The sequence below is a fragment of the Indicator indicator genome, chromosome 37 (assembly GCF_027791375.1).
Source record: "Indicator indicator isolate 239-I01 chromosome 37, UM_Iind_1.1, whole genome shotgun sequence".
Taxonomy (NCBI): domain Eukaryota; kingdom Metazoa; phylum Chordata; class Aves; order Piciformes; family Indicatoridae; genus Indicator; species Indicator indicator.
Genome location: NC_072046.1, coordinates 2,930,352 through 2,942,787, shown reverse-complemented (window position 1 = coordinate 2,942,787; position 12,436 = coordinate 2,930,352). Strand labels below are relative to the sequence as shown.

Below are 12,436 nucleotides of genomic sequence, written 5' to 3'. Positions count from 1 at the left end.
CTCTTGCTCTCCCTGGCAGCCATGGTGTCACCCCAGCCCCCTCTCCAGCACCAACCCAGTGCCCCTGTCACCAAGAGGAAGCTGGGGACACCTCCACAAAGCCACCACTTGTTGATGGAGAGCAGCCTCCTTCCTCCATGGGTCTAAATAAATCACTTGCTCAAGCACATTTCTCCTCTTGGTCTTGGTCTTTTCCTCGACACTCTCCTGGGCTCAGGCCTCACTGTCCTGAGATCCTGGTGCCAAACACAGCCCAGGGAGCTGTCCCCCTGAGCCACCACCTCTCTGGGGACAGCAATGTGGATGCTTGTACCACCTCAGCAGGGCAAGAGCCTCTCAGCACCGGTGAGGAACTTGGAGATGCAACCACAGAGCAGGCCCAGAGGGGGCACTGAAACCCTCCCTGCTAGGAGGCAAAGTCACATCAAGGCACAGAGTGAGGCCGAGTCACAGCCCTGCCCCTGAGGGCTGCTCCTGAGGTGCCGGTGAGAGGACAGGAGGCAGCCCTGCCCTGTGGCCCAGGCTGGAGCTGGAGGAGCATCACTTGTGGCGTTTCCTCCTGTGCTGCTCCTTGCGCTGCTGCGCCCTGACGTCCTTCTTCAGGCGGCTGTCCACCACCTTGAACTGCCCCTTGACGCCGGGGGGGCGGCGCACTCGGGGTCCCACCCCCTTCTTGGCCACCAGGTAGGTCACCTGCCGCTTCTCCTTGGCCAGCCCAGCCTTCTTGTAGATGCTGTGGGAGAAGGGGAAGAGGTGAGCTGCACCCTGGGATAGGGGCAATGGATGGAAGCTGCAGCACAGGAGGTTCCACCTCAACACGAGGAGGAAATTCATCACTGTGAGGGTGACAGAGCCCAGGAGCAGGCTGCCCAGAGAGGTTGTGGAGTCTCCTTCTCTGAAGCCTTTCCAGCCCTGTCTGGATGTGTTCCTGTGTGACCTGTGCTGGATTCCATGGTCCTGCTCTGGCAGGGGGATTGGACTGGAAGATCTCCAAAGCTCCCTTCCAACCCCTAACATCCTGTGAGCCTGGGAGACTAAGAGTCCTCCAGGAGATTGGCTCTGGGATGTATCCAAAGGCCAATGGTGGATCCCAGCACTCCTCTGGGCCTCCAGGTGGGGCTCCCTTGCTTGCTTGGCCACCCCTCTGACTACCCTTTGCCAGCCCTGCTGGGACACATGCAGCTGTCCCCATACTGTGGTTGCAGGGATAAGGAAACATAGAATCAGAGTTGTTTTGGTTGGAAAAGACCATTAAGGTCACTGAGTCCAACCATGAACCCAGCACTGCCAGGGCACCACTAACCCATGGCCCTCAGCACCACAGCTCCATGGCTTGGAACCCCTCCAGGCATGGGGACTCCACCATTGCCCTGGGCAGCCTGGGCCAGGCCTTGACAACCCTTTTAAGCTAAAGTCATTCCTCATGTCCAGCCTAAACCTCCCCTTACACAACTTGAGGCTATTTCCTCTTGTCCTATTGCTTGTTCCTAGGGAGAAGAGCCCAACCCCCACCTGGCTCCAGCCTCCTCTCAGGGAGCTGTAGAGAGCAATGAGGTCTCCCTCAGCCTCCTCTCCTCCAGGCTGCACACCCCCAGCTCCCTCAGCTGCTCCTCCCCAGCCCTGTTCTCCAGACCCTTCCCCAGCTTCATTGCCCTTCTCTGGACCACCTCCAGCCTCTCAATGTCCTCCCTGGACAAAACTGAACCCAGGCTTTGAGGTGCAGCCTCTCCAGTGGGACAACCACTTCTCTGCTCCTGCTGGCCACCCTCTTGCTGATCCAGGCCATGACCCAGCCCAGCACAAGGCTCAGGCACAGGACCCAGGCTCAGCAGCACCTCAGCTGCCCCTACTCACCGCCGCAGCTGAGCCACCTTCTCCCTCTCGGAGATGTCCACCGTGTTCACCACCGACTCTGCCTTCTTCTTCATCTGCTCCATCTTCTTCAGCATCTGTGGGGACAAGGCGGGTGGGGAAGGGATGGAGCACCTGGGATGGGGTTGGGGGTGGGAACAGAGGGTCTGTCTGTGCCCACAGGCTGCTCACCCTCCTCTTCTTGCGGGCCTTGGCCTCTGCCACCTTCTTGATGGGGCGGGCGTTGATCTCGCGCCAGCGCTGCCGGTAGGCCTCCACCGTCTGCTTGTCCACCGGCACCTGCTTGCACCGGTGCCGCTTCTCCTCCTCCCTGAACCACTCTGGCAGCTCCCCCTCCTCCTCGTTGTAGGAGTACCTGGGGTGGGGAATGACTCTGGCTGAGCTGGGAGGACCTGAAGAGCCTCACAGCCAAACATCTGCCCCCCCATCCCCACCACGAGCTGTGCTAGGAAGGTTGGACAGGATGAGCGGAGCCATGGAATGGCTCTGGCTGGAAGGGAGCTGAGAGATCATCTGCTGCGCCCTCCATGCCATGGGCAGGGATGCCTCTCAACCAGACCTGGTTGCCCAAGACCTCATCCAATCTGGCCTTGAACGCCTCCAAGGAGGAGGCAGCCACAGCCTCCCTCTGCAGCCTGTTCCAGAGTCTCAGCACCCTTGCACTGCAGAACTTCCTCCTCAGCTCCACTCTAACCCTGCTCTGCCTCAGCTTCAAACCATTCCCCCTTGGCCTGTTTCCAGATAGCCTCAGGAAAAGTCCCTCTGTAGCCTTCCTGTAGGTTCCCTTCAGGTCCTGGCAGGCAGCTCTAAGGTCCCCCTGGAATCTTCTCCTCTCCAGGCTGAACACCCCCAGCTCCCTCAGCCTGGCCTCACAGCAGAGCTGCTCCAGCCCTTGGATCATCTTTGTGGCCTCCTCTGGACTCTCTCCAGCAGCTCTGTGTCCTTCTCCTGCTGGGAACACCAGAACTGGAAGCAGGATTGGAGGTGAGATCTCAGCAGAGCAGAGCCAAAGGGCAGAATCCACTCTCCTGCCCTGCTGCCCACACTCCTCTGGCTGCAGCCCAGCACACAGCTGCCTGCTGGCCTGCAGGAGGGCACTGCTGGCCCCTGGGGAGCTGCTCAGCAATCAACACCCCCAAGGCTCTCTCTTCAGGGCTGCTCTCAACCCACTCTGCACCCAAGCTGGGTTTGTGCCTGGGACTGGTCTAACCCAGATGCAGGACCTTGCCCTGTGACTTGTTGAACCTCCTGCAGCTGGCACTGGCCCAATTCTCAAGCCTGTCGAGATCCATCTGGATGCCAGCCCTGCCCTCAAGTGAGTCCACACCACACAGCTTGGTGTCATCACCAAACTTGCTGATCCCTGAGCTCCCTTCCCACCTGGCACTCTGTGATCCTGTCTGCTTTTGGGAGGCAGAATGCTGCTGCAGGTACCTGTTGAAGGAGTCATCGATCAGGTCCCTCCTGGCCTTTTTGGAGGTGGCGATGACGGAGCCAAGCGCCAGGCCCTCTGCATCCAGGACACGAGCCCTCTTCACTGCAGGGACAGGGACACAGCTGGGACCATCTGCAAGCAGCCTGACACCCAGCCAGCTCTGCCAGCCCTGAGAGCATTGGCTGAGCCTGCCCCTTGTCCCCAGGAAGGGGACTCCACTCACCTGGGTCCACAATGGGCACCACCTCGAAGCCGCAGGGCTCCACACGGCCTCGCTTCGTCCCCGCTGGGATCAGTGGCCTGTGGAGAGGAGTGGTCAGGGTTCAGCTCCAGCTCTCCAGCACTGAAGAGCTGAGGGAGAACACCCAGACCACTGTCCCCTCAGCCCTCACCTCTCCTCATCACTGCTGCTGCTGTCATCATCACTGCTCTGCTCCTCCTGCGCATCAGCAGGGCTGGGTTTGGTGTCTGCGGCGGGTGGGGGCTCAGCTGGACCTTCCTCCTGGGGTACCTTCTTCTGCACTTTCCTTCTGGCTTTGTCTAGGGAACAGGAACCCCTGGGTGAGAAAGGGCTGAGGGAGACTCTGCTGCAGGTCATTCCTCCAGAGACTCAGCTTTGTGAGGTGAACCTCATGAGGTTCAATGAGGCCCAGGGCAAGGTCCTGCACCTGGGCAACTGCAGCTATCAAGGAAGGCTGTGGGATGAAAGATGGAGAGCAGCACCTCTCCTGTGGGGATAGGCTTGGGGTTGTCCAGCCTGAAGAAGACTCTGTGGAGACCTTCCAGCGGCCTTCCAGTACTTAAAAGGGGCCTACAGGAAAGATGGACAGGGACTCATGATCAGGGAGTATGGTGATAGGACGAGGGGTGATGGTTTCAGATTCAGAGGAGGGAGATTTGATTAAAGGAAGAAATTGCTCCCCAGGAGTTTTGGGAGACACTGGAACAGGCTGCCCAAAGAAGTTGTGGATGTCCCTTCCCTGGAGGTGTTCCAGGCCAGGCTGGATGAGGCCTTGAGCAGCCTGGGCTGGTGGGAGGTGTCCCTGCCCATGGCAGGGGGTTGGAGCTGGACGAGCTCTCAGGTCCCTTCCAATGCTACACTAATGCCAGTTCAGTAACTGTGCAATGATACAGGCTGGAGACAACCCCTGGAGATCTCACAGCTGCATCCCACCATAGTCTGACTCAGTGCTGGGCCCTGGGGCTGTCCCTGTGCCCCCCAAGCCCAACAGTACAGCCCCCACTGACCTCTCTGAGACTCTCGCTGTTTCTCAGCCAGCAGCTGGGACTGCCCCAGCTCCAGGTCCTCATCTGCATCGTCCTCAATGCCAGCAAAGGCATCCTGGGGATGAAGAGCAGCAGGGCAGGGGACACAGGGCAGAGCTGAGCTGTGGGGCAGGGGACACAGGGCAGAGCTGAGCTGTGGGACAGGGGACACAGGGCAGAGCTGTGCCCATGGGGCAGGGGACACAGGGCAGAGCTGAGCTGTGGGCCAGGGGACACAGGGCAGAGCTGTGCCCATGGGGCAGGGGACACAGGGCAGAGCTGTGCCCATGGGACAGGGGACACAGGGCAGAGCTGTGCCCATGGGACAGGGGAGACAGGGCAGAGCTGTGCCCATGGGACAGGGGAGACAGGGCAGAGCTGAGCTGTGGGACAGGGGACACAGGGCAGAGCTGAGCTGTGGGGCAGGGGACACAGGGCAGAGCTGAGCTGTGGGACAGGGGACACAGGGCAGAGCTGAGCTGTGGGGCAGGGGACACAGGGCAGAGCTGAGCTGTGGGACAGGGGACACAGGGCAGAGCTGAGCTGTGGGGCAGGGGAGACAGGGCAGAGCTGTGCCCATGGGGCAGGGGACATGGAGCAGACCTGAGCCAAGGATGAGAGGACACAGGGCTGAGCTGTGGTTCAGGGGACAGAGGGCAGAGCTGGGGAGCTGCATGGGTGCCCTGTCACTGCTGGCCCAGGGCTCTCACCTTCCCAAACCACATGCTGGCCTGCCGCTCCTCCAGCACTGACTTCTCCTCCAGGGGCACCAGCAGGGGATTCTCTTCTTTCTCTTCTTCCTCCTTCTCTTCCTTCTGCTTGAACTTCCCTCTGTGACAAAGAGCAGCAGGATCAGTGCTCCCCAGCCAGGAGGGGGTGTGCTCACTGCTGGCTTCTGGGCCTGCTCCAGGGAGGCCTCTCTTGACCCTCACCTCTTTGCCCCCTGCTCTCGCCTCTCCCGCTCCAGCCGGCGCTGTCGAGCCTCTATCTCCACCAGCTCCTCTGGGTCCAGCTCACTGGCCAGGGACACATCATCCTCCTCTTTTTCATGATCTGAGATGTAAATGTCATCTTCTCCAGGTCCCATCTCCAGCAGGGCATCAGCTGATGCCATGTCCCCCCTGGTCACCTCGTTCAGCAGCTGGAACACGAGAGAGAGGAGTCAGGAGCTACAGCCTGCCCCTGCCCCAGCCTCAGTGGCTCTGGGAGCCTCCCCCTGCCCCCCACACACCGGGGTCCTCTGGATGGTGCGGAGGGAGAACATGCTGGTGTCACCATCATCAGCAATGGAGACACCAGGGAGGTCCATCTTCAGCTCCACACGCTCGCGCTGCTTCCGCTGCTCCTTCAGGATCTTCTTCTTCTTTCTGGAGGAGGCAGCAAAGGGATGAGGCTATCCTGTCCCTCTCCCCACACACACACACTCCCAGTGGCTCATCCATTGTCACAGCAGTGCCAGATCTCCCTCAGCAGCACTGTTGTGCCCCTGTGAGGAGTCCCCAGGCCTGGGACAACTGCTTCACCTGCCTGGAGGAGCAGACAACTCCGAGGGCCCCAACCCTACAAACTCCCCTCGCTGCAGGCACAGGTTCTGGCACCACCACCCCTGTGTCCCCATGGCTGAAGCCCCCCTGGGCTCTGCTGGCCCTCTGCTCTCTCACCTCTCCTCCTGTGAGATCTTCTTACCTCTTTAATTCTGCCAGTTCCTTGGCCTTCATCTCTGCCAAGGCCAGCTCTACCTCCTCCTCTTCCTCTTTCTCCTCCTCATCGGCTGCAGCTTTCGGTGATGCCTTCTTCTCCTTCTTCTCCTCATCCTCTCTGCCTTCCTCCTCTTCACCTGAGCTCAGGCTGCCAAAAGGAAAGAGCTCAGACTGCTTTCCTTGGTCTCCCCAGGCCCACCCCAGCAGGCTGGCACTCAGGGGCAGCCCTGAGGGATTCCTACTTGATATCCAGCTCCTTCGCCTGCTCCTTCAGCTTCTTGGCCAAGAAACGCCGCAGCTTGGTCCTCCAGTTCAGCAGGGCTCTGTGCAGGGAGGCACAGACTGTCAGACAGGCCCCCAGCCCCCTGCCCACAGCCCCTCCTGCCCCAGTGCCCCCCCAGTACCTGAGCTCTTTGCGCCCCAGCACGCGGATGTCCTTGCAGCACTGCCGCAGCTCCTCGCTGGTGCAGCTGTGGTTCTCCAGCTCGCCGTCCCCCAGCGTGATCTGCACAGAGCAGAGGGCGAGGGCTGAGCCCCAGCTCCTGCCCTGCCTCCCTCTTTCCCATCCCTCTGTGCTCCTGGGACACCAAGGTCCCCCCCTGGCTCCAGGCGCTCACCTCGTTGGCCTTGGAGAGGAAGTCCACAGGGTTGGGAGCCTTGAGGAAGTCCATCAGGGTGAAGCGGTGGTAGAGGGTTGTGTCACCATCTGCATAGCCTTCTGCCTGCAGGAGGAAGGAGCTGTGTGAGGCACTGCAGGGCACAAAAGCAGCTTCAACCAGCTCTGAAAGGATGAGTGATGGCATGGGACTTGTCTTGCTGCAGCGGCCACCTAAAACGTGCCCACAGGGCTGAGGGAGCAGGGCAGGCTACCAGCTCCACCTGTCAGCTCCATGATGTCTGCCAGGCCCACCTCAGGCTCAGAGAGGTGACAGTGATCAAGGTTTGTCAAGTTCCATGCCCAGTTGAGGCCACCTGACGTGGCCTTTAGCATCCTCTGCCCTACAGACACCTCACAGAGACACACCCCCAGCAGCCAACCACTGTAGGGAGGGTTTCACCAGCCCACCCCCAGCCTCACAACTCGTGTCACCATTTCACACAGAATGGCCTCTGGAGACCAGCCAGAGCACTCAGAGCAGCTCACACAGGAACATATCCAGGTGGGTTTGGAATGTCTCCAGAGATGGAGACTCCACAACCTCTCTGGGAAGTCTGCTCCAGCCCTCCAGCATCCTCACAGTGAAGTTTTCCTTTCTGTTCCTATGGCACCTCCTCTGCTTCAGCTTGCCCCCAGTGGCCCTTGTGCTGTCCTTGGACATCAGAGGATGTCAGGGGTTGGAAGGGACCCAAGGAGATCATTGAGTCCAACCCCCCTGCCAGGGCAGGGCCATATAATCTCAGGTCACACAGGAACACATCCAGATGGGACTTGAACATTTCCAGAGAAGGAGACTCCACAACCTCTCTGGAGAGGCTGTTCCAGTGCTGTGACCCTTACAGTGCAGAAGTTCCTCCTCATGTTGAGGTGGAACCTCCTGTGCTGCAGCTTACATCCATTGCTCCTTGTCCTATCCCAGGGAGCAAGTGAGCAGAGCCTGTCCCTGTCCCCTCCCTCCTGACCCCCAGCCCTCAGATATTTATAAACATTTATTAGATCCCCTCTGAGTCTTCTCTTTTCCAGACTGAACAGCCCCAGGTCCCTCAGCCTCTCCTCCCCAGGCAGTGCTCCAGTCCCTAATCATCCTCATAGCCTCTGCAGGACCCTCTCCAGCAGGTCCCTGTCCATCCTACACTGGGGAGCCCAAAACTGAACACAGTACTCAAGATGAGGTCTCATCAGGACAGAGCAGAGGGGGAGGAGAACCTCCCTGGCTCTGCTGGCCACACTCCTGTATACCCCCAGGACCCCATTGGTCTTCTTGGCCCCCAGGGCACATTGCTGTCCCATGCAGAACTTGCTGCCCACCAGCACTGCCAGGTCCCTCTCCTTGGGGCTGCTCTCCAGCAGATCTCCTCCCAACCTGTCCTGCTGCAGTTCATTCTTCCTCCCCAGCTGCAGGACTCTGCACTTGTCCTTGTTGAACCTCCTTTGGTTCCTCTGTGCCCAGCTCTCAGTCTGTCCAGGTCACTCTGGATGGCCACACAGCCTTCAGCTGTATCAGCCAAGCCTCCCAGCTTGGTGTCCTCAGCAAACTTGCTGAGCAGACTCTGTCTGTCTGTCTGTTCCCTCATCAATGTCATTGATGAAGCTGTTGAACAGCACTGGACCCAGCACTGAGCCCTGGGGGACCCCACTAGTTACAGCTCTCCAGCTGGACCTGGCACCATTGACCACCACTGTTTGAACTGTCTTCTAACCAGTTCCTAACCCACCTCACTGTCTGCTCTTCCCTCCCTGAGCAGAGCCTGGCTCCATCCTCCCCACACTGCCCTGCACAATGAGGGCAGCCCTCAGGCTCCTCTGCTCCAAGCTAATGAGCCCCCAGCTCCCTCAGCCTTTCCCCATCACAGTGCCACCTCCTAAGGCTGGAAGCCTCCCCCAAACTGGCTCTTCCACCCCTTCCCATCCCCAGGCCTTTCATTTTCTTGAGCATCTTTGCCCATTTCAACCTCTTTGGCCCCAGGCCCCAGGCCCACTGGTCTGTATTTGGCTTTGCTCCTACCTTGGGTTTCTTCTTGCTGATCAGCTCACTGACAGACTTAGCCTGAACCTCCACCTCCTTGAAGGCATATTTTGGGTCAAAGAATTTGCTGTCAATTTTGTCTGGAGCCTGGTAACCTGGGATGAAGGAATCAGAGCTGTGAGAGGATTTTTCCCTGATAATGTGGGATGAAGGAATCAGAGCTGTGAGAGGATTTTTCCCTGATAATGTGGGATGAAGGAATCAGAGCTGTGAGGGGATTTCTCCCTGGTAAGTTGGGATGAAGGAATCAGAGCTGTGAGTGGATTTCTCCCTGGTAAGTTGGGATGAAGGAATCAGAGCTGTGAGTGGATTTTTCCCTGGTAAGTTGGGATGAAGGAATCAGAGCTGTGAGTGGATTTCTCCCTGGTAAGTTGGGATGAAGGAATCAGAGCTGTGAGTGGATTTTTCCCTGGTAAGTTGGGATGAAGGAATCAGAGCTGTGAGTGGATTTCTCCCTGGTAAGTTGGGATGAAGGAATCAGAGCTGTGAGGGGATTTCTCCCTGGTAAGTTGGGATGAAGGAATCAGAGCTGTGAGGGGATTTCTCCCAGCCCCACTCCAGCAGCTGCAGGTCTCCCCTCCCTGGCTGCTCACCCTGGCACACCACGAAGATCTCAGCAGACTCATTGCGGGAGGCCTGGGGCTTGGTGGCTTGGACCTTCTGGAAGAGCTGCTGGAAGATCCAGAGGAGTGGCTGATAGTCCCGGGAACGGAACACCTTGGTGATGAACCAGCCTCCTTTGCACAGGAATTCACAGGCCAGCTTCAGGGCCATCAGGGTCAGGTTGGCTGGAGAGAGGGAGAAAAGCAGTCAGCAGCTGCCACCAAAGAATCAGAGAATTGTCAGGGCAGGAAGGGACCTCAAGGCTCAGCCAGTTCCAACCCCCCTGCCAGGGGTAGGGACACCTCACACCACAGCAGGTTGCTCACAGCCACATCCAGCCTGGCTGCAAAAACCTCCAGGGATGAGGCTTCCACCACCTCCCTGGGCAACCTGTGCCAGTCTCTCACCACCCTCATGGGGAAGAACTTCTTCCTAACATCCAATCTGAATCTACCTACTTCTAGTTTTGCTCCATCCCTCCCAGTCCTATCACTCCCTCACATCCTAAAAAGTCCCTCCCCAGCTTTCTTGGAGCCCCCTTCAGATCCTGGAAGGCCACAAGAAGGTCTCCTCAGAGCCTTCTCCTCTCCAGACTGCACAACCCCAACTCTCTCAGGCTGTCTCCAGAGCAGCTCCAGCCCTCTGCTCATCCTCATGGCCCTTCTCTGGACATCTTCCAGCACCTCCAGATCTTTCTTGCAACAGAGGCTCCAGATCTGGACACAGAGCTCCAGGTGGGGTCTCAGCAGCGTGGAGCAGAGGGGGAGAATCCCCTCCCTGGCCCTGCTGGCCACACTTCTCTTGCTGCAGGATGTGATAACCCAGCTGGTTATCCTACAGGGCACACCACTGACAGGGAGTAAAAGTTCCTGCCCTTGTACCCACCCTAGACCATACCAGGACCCCCACCAACCCCTGGCAGGCCTCACCCTGGGAATAGGCATCATGCACCCAGCTGGCTCCCACGTTGGGTGCTCCATCATTCAGCACCACATCCACCTTCCAGGTCTGCAGCTCCTTGCGCAGGGCCTGAGGGGTGGGGACAGGGATTTAAGAAAGAGGTTGAGTTGCTCAAATGTGTCCAGAGAAGGGCAACAAGGCTGGGGAGGGGTCTGGAGCACAAGGCTGGGGAGGGGTCTGGAGCACAGCCCTGTGAGGAGAGGCTGAGGGAGCTGGGGGTGTTCAGCCTGGAGAAGAGGAGGCTCAGGGCAGACCTCATTGCTGTCTACAACTGCTGTAGAGGAGGTTGTAGCCAGGTGGGGGTTGGGCTCTGCTCCCAGGCAAGCAGCACCAGAACAAGAGGACACAGTCTCAAGCTGCACCAAGGGAGGTTTGGGTTGGATGTTAGGAATAAACTCTTCCCAGAAAAAGAGATTGGCCTTTGGAGTGGCTGCCTGAGGAGGTGGTGGAGTCACCATCCCTGGAACTGTTTAAAACCAGACTGGATGAGGCACTCAGTGCCATGGGTTAGTTGGTGTTGGGTGATAGGTTGGACTTGATGACCTTCAAGGTCTTTTCCAACCTGGTTAATTCTGTGATTTGTGATCTATGATGTGTTCTACCAATCCCTCTGCAGGAGTCACCAGGCAGCACCCCTGTGTCCACCCAGCTCAGCTCAGCCTCCTGCCTCCATGCCACCCAAGTGAGACCCAGCTGAGCAGGCAGAGTGATGCCCACCCCCATGGCAAACAGCCCTGCTCAGAGCCAGCCCAGGGGAAGAGGAAGGGGGAGAGGAAGGGGGAGAGGAAGGGGGAGAGGAAGGGGGAGAGGAAGGGGGAGAGGAAGGGGGAGAGGAAGGGGGAGAGGAAGGGGGAGAGGAAGGGGGAGAGGAAGGGGGAGAGGAAGGGGGAGAGGGTGACAGGGCCATACCTGGCGACACTTCTCAGTGGTGATGTCCTCCTGCAGTGTCACCACGTTGGGAATGGGCTTGATGGGGACCAGGTCAACCCCTGGTGTGAGAAAGGAACATGACCACCACAACCCCAGTCTAGCTGCAGGTGTCCCTGCTTGCTGGGCAGGGGCTGGACAAGATGACCTTCAAGGCTCCCTTCCAACCCAATGCATTCTGTGATTCTATAACCTCTCAAAATTGGGCTCCAGCCCATCCCATCCCCCAACCGCCCTCTCCAACTACCAGGATCCCCAGTCCAGGATCCCCTTTCTTTGGCAGCTCCACAGACTGCAATAGAGGTCCCTGTCCCTTATCTGCTTCTGCTGTGTCCCACCACTCACCAACGATCAAGCTGGAAACTGGCATGAATTTGGAAGCCACTTGCAGCCTAGAAAGAACAGAGAGGAACAAGGCTACAGCAGGACCCCAGGGCAGCCCTTCAGCCTTGAACTGTGCTGCTGGGGGTCTGGAGTCATCTTTGGCATTGAAAACAGCTACACAACGACAGAGACCACACAAGCAACCCTGTTACAATGCCCCACAGCAGATAGTGGCACTGGGTTGTGACTTGGGGCCCTGACCCCACTCACCAGCCCCCAGGGGCTGCACAGAGGTCCAGCAGTGCCCGAGCCTTCTGCAGGAACTGGAACTTCCTGTTGAGCTGGAGAAGCTTGAAGGAGGAGCGGGAGCGAAAGCCTGCGGGAAGGAGAGCCACTGGTTACAGACGACCGGGGGTACATGTAGATTACCGGGGGTACCGGCGAGCAGGGCTGCAGCCAGCCCCGTCCCACAGCCAGGGGACAGCCCCTCACCTGTCTCCTTCGCCAGGTGGTAGAACTTGTCCCTGCGGCTCTTTCCCAATTTACTTTTCTTGCCCATGGTGGCGCCGGGCGAGACCCTCCGCGGGGTCGGGACCTGCTGTCAGCCGCCGGCACGGAGCTGCGGGAAACAGACCGGGTGAGCTGGGCACGGCGGAACGGCCCGG

The 12,436-nt window shown here is 58.8% G+C and overlaps 1 protein-coding gene across 1 annotated transcript; it reads right to left on the bottom strand.

The window, feature by feature from the left end:
* Positions 1 to 540: 540 nt before the first annotated feature.
* Positions 541 to 12,330, bottom strand: FTSJ3 (FtsJ RNA 2'-O-methyltransferase 3). The gene is made up of 21 exons (XM_054396520.1): positions 12,264 to 12,330; positions 12,042 to 12,147; positions 11,793 to 11,839; positions 11,430 to 11,509; positions 10,490 to 10,589; positions 9,551 to 9,745; positions 8,937 to 9,052; positions 6,891 to 6,995; positions 6,678 to 6,778; positions 6,516 to 6,596; positions 6,260 to 6,421; positions 5,805 to 5,940; positions 5,506 to 5,714; positions 5,284 to 5,404; positions 4,556 to 4,649; positions 3,700 to 3,847; positions 3,531 to 3,607; positions 3,307 to 3,409; positions 2,044 to 2,227; positions 1,855 to 1,949; positions 541 to 733 (listed from the first exon to the last, which is right to left on the bottom strand). The coding sequence occupies exons 1-21, from the start codon at positions 12,328 to 12,330 to the stop codon at positions 541 to 543; spliced, it is 2,520 nt and encodes an 839-aa protein (XP_054252495.1).
* Positions 12,331 to 12,436: the final 106 nt, after the last annotated feature.

What these genes read in the sequence shown, in the direction of transcription:
- FTSJ3 (XM_054396520.1), bottom strand. Translation starts at nt 12,330, where the DNA reads ATGGGCAAGAAAAGTAAATTGGGAAAGAGCCGCAGGGACAAGTTCTAC. An exon ending in TGTGCAGCCCCTGGGGGCTG is followed by an intron (nt 11,840 to 12,041) that starts GTGAGTGGGGTC and finishes TGTTCTTTCTAG; the next exon opens with GCTGCAAGTGGCTTCCAAAT. An exon ending in GCACCATCCAGAGGACCCCG is followed by an intron (nt 5,715 to 5,804) that starts GTGTGTGGGGGG and finishes CTCGTGTTCCAG; the next exon opens with CTGCTGAACGAGGTGACCAG.